Source organism: Myotis davidii, unplaced genomic scaffold (assembly GCF_000327345.1).
Source record: "Myotis davidii unplaced genomic scaffold, ASM32734v1 scaffold348, whole genome shotgun sequence".
In the NCBI taxonomy this organism is placed as follows: domain Eukaryota; kingdom Metazoa; phylum Chordata; class Mammalia; order Chiroptera; family Vespertilionidae; genus Myotis; species Myotis davidii.
Window position 1 is genome coordinate 578972 of NW_006298965.1, and position 3535 is coordinate 582506.

Sequence of the window (3535 nt, forward strand, 5' to 3'; positions counted from 1 at the left end):
GGTTTCTATGTAGGGCTCTAATCCAAATCAAATATGATTTTCATGCAAAAATTACAATTGATAATTTTTAAACATTTGTGTCAGCGTAGGTTCTACATCTTTCCTAACATGAACTACTTGGATGAAATAATCTGGAAATATTGAGCAACCTATTTAGGGCAAGACTCGCTCTAGGTACTCCCTGTTTGGAAAACAGGATGTCTGTGCACAGAACAATGCTCAGGGGTTATTTTTTTGAAGGAAGATACATTATAACTATTTTTAGAACTGTATCTTAATTTGGTTTATCTTTTGGTGGAAAAATAGAGTTCTTGAAAAAATAGAATTGGTCAAAGTTCTTTATAAAGATTGTCAAGGGTGGGGGAAAAAAAAGGACACATATGTAATACCCTTTGTAATACTTTAAGTAATAAAACAATAAAAAAAAAGAAATCTCATAAGTAAAACCTTAAACAGTCAAAACTGTTTTGTTTACTCCTAAAACTACCACCGAACGAATAAAAATCCCCATTAATTCTCTTACTTTTATACTGAGGTCACCCATGACAACTTTGACTGTTCTTTCGATTGAAGTGATATGACTCCTCAAGTTGGGCTCTGAAAGACAGAGGTGACATTGAGGGCATGATTTAGTAGGAGGATAGTATGTTCTAGGATTGATGAAAACCCACTATGGTGTGTATTTGTAAAGTCTCTTGTCCTTAGCATGTTATGTTATTCAGTTCCCTCCTAGCTCTTCTTCTCACTTTAAAGATGTTGATTGCTTCCTTTGCTCCCTATTATATTTGGTTTCATCTTGTTTAAAATTAAGTTAGAGTCCAAAGTGAATTCAATCCATCAGGCCCAGTGGATCAGCTTTAAATTTTGTGAAACTATTTCATATTTCTTGTTTGACTTTTCAATAAATCCCAATGATAACTGAATTTTAAAAACTACTATGATGTAGTGCAGAAATAATTATCATATTTTATAAATCCAAGATATTATTAACTTTATGAGGCACCATTATTTTATATTGCATTAAAAAAACGATAGTGGCTGATTATCATTTAAAATGTTGTCAATTATAAGATATGTTACATTATCATGAAAATATGTGCTTCTTGGAATTAAAAAATATGATAATTTATTAAATTCTCCTCTTTTCTAAATGGACTAATCTCTAGAATACTATGCATTCTTCTTACCCACGCTTGTTAATTGGGCGACTTAAACAGTTTACTAGATCTTCTAAATTAAATTCCCAAGTATTCTACTCATCCTTCTCAACTCATCAAATATAACAAAAGAAGAGAGGTAACTGAAAATGCCTGTTTAAAAATAATAGATTGTTGACATCGAGGAAGACAGAGCTTCACTTGAATATAATGTTCTATAAATATCCCAAAGATGTAGGATAGGATTAGAACATGCATCGGGTTCAATTTTCTTCCTGGTACAGAATAAACTACTCTGGCTTCATCCCTATTTCTTACCTTCAGCTTTGATAACCAATCGTAACAAAATCAAGATCCCACTTCGAGTGACTTCATTATTACTTCTTATTTGTTCATCAAAAAATTCCATCAGGTCTGCAGGATTGGAATGGGCTGCAGGTTTAAGAAATAGTGGCATCACAAGAACTCATTTTCTTTCTTTCCTTGTTTTAAAAAATATATTTTTATTGATTTCAGAGAGGAAGGGAGAGGGAGAGAGAGACAGAAACATCAGTGATGAGAGAGAATCATTGACTGGCTGCCTCCTGCACGCCCCACACTGAGGGTTGAGTGCACAACCCAGACATATGCCCTGATAGGGACTCGAACCATGATTTCCTGATTCATAGGTAAATGCTCAACCACTGAGCCATGCCATCCAGGCACAAGTGGAAATGTTTGTGATTGGGAAGAGGGGAATTCCATGAGGATTGTCAAAGTCACTATTAGGTTGGTAGTTAGAGTTTATGATGTTCTTGCTTCTATGGCATCACAGAAATAATGAAGCAGCTTGATTACTAAGAGAGCTGTCTTGACCTGGGCCCACTCCTGCTCCGATCTGTGAATGTGACTTTACTTTGAAAAATAGGTTCTTTGCAGATGAAATCAAGTTAAACTTCATTGGCAGAAGTTATTAGGGTGGGCCCTAGTTAAATGTGGTTGACGCCTTTATAAGAAAAGGAGAAGAGACACGGAGACACCAGAACACCTTGTGAACACAGAGACAGAGGTAGGAGTGATGCTCATCAGCTTTGGAGATAAAGAGAAACATGGGGAGGGCAGGAAGCAGGGAACAGTGAAGAAAGGCCTGGTTAGGGTAAAGCAGTTTGGGTTCGAAATTGTCAGAGATAAAGTGAAAGTTAATTAGGTTGGGGCATAGAGCAGAGAGGAGTATAGAAACAGAAAATCAGAAGAAAACTCGAACATAATAAAAAGGTGTTAATGAAGTAGTAGAAATGACATGTTTTGGGGAGGGTGGAGGTGTGGGAGGTATAGGTTATTCTTGTCTTTTGTCCTCAGGGACTATGTTGGAAGGAACACAGTTTTGTATCCTGACCCTGAGACCTTGGTGCCTCCTCTAACCAGGAGATGGCTGAGATTGTGATGTGAGAGCAAGAAGAAAAGGAGAAGAGTGAAGGAGGGAGAGAGACAGGAATAGATATTAAGAGATGACCAGCGGAAAAAAAGCATGACTTTCGGTTTGACACAGTTTGAAATAATCTCAAATATCAAGAGGTTACCAACTCACCTAGGTTCGCTTCTAAATAAACCCATGTATATATGGTCAATTAATTTTTGACAAAGTAGCCAAGATTATTCAGTAGGAAAAGGATAGTCTTGTCAGTAAATAGTGCTGGGGAAACTGGACAGCCACACGCAAAAAAAAAAAAAAAAAAAGGAGCTGGACCCCTACTTTACACCATACAAAAAATACAATAGACATGGGATGAAGATTTGAAGGTAATGTCTGAAACCATGAAACCCCTTAAAGAAAACATAGGGACCAAGCTCCTTGACATGAGTCTTGGCAATAAGTTTTTATTTATTTTATTAATTTTTAAGCAGTAAACTCTATTATTATCATCATCATCATCATTTATTTAGATAAAGGGGGAAAAGGCAAGGGAGAGAGAGAGAGAAACATCAATCAGTTGCTCCCACACATGCCCTGACTGGGGATCGAACCTGAAACCTGGGTATGTACCTTGACAGGAATCAAACCCATGACCCTTCAGTGCATGGGATGACACTCCAACCAACTGAACCACCTGGCCAGAGCTTAGCAATGAGTTTTTAGATTTGACACCAAAGACAGAGGCAACAGAACAAAAAACGAACATTAAGCTAAAAAGCTTCAGTTCAGCATAGGAAACCATCAACAAAATGAAAAGGCCATGTATGAAACGGGGGGGAAACCCCACAATTGCCAATGATATATTCAATTAGGATTAAGGTCCAAAATATACCTGGCACTTTTCTGGTTTTAGAACTGAAAGTTTTATCTCTTGGGAGGATTTGTCACCCTATATATTACGCTTTTTGGGGGAACAGGTAAGATA

The 3535-nt window shown here is 36.9% G+C and overlaps 1 protein-coding gene across 1 annotated transcript in view; it reads right to left on the minus strand.

Annotated features, from left to right (window-relative positions):
• MROH2B (maestro heat like repeat family member 2B) overlaps window positions 1-3535 on the minus strand; it is a 51843-nt gene that overhangs the window by 34865 nt on the left and 13443 nt on the right. The window contains exons 10-11 of the mRNA XM_006774562.1: window positions 1476-1589; window positions 476-597 (exon numbers count right to left, since the gene is read on the minus strand). Coding sequence (XP_006774625.1) covers window positions 476-597; window positions 1476-1589 — 236 coding nt within the window. The remainder of the gene's footprint in view (window positions 1-475; window positions 598-1475; window positions 1590-3535) is intronic.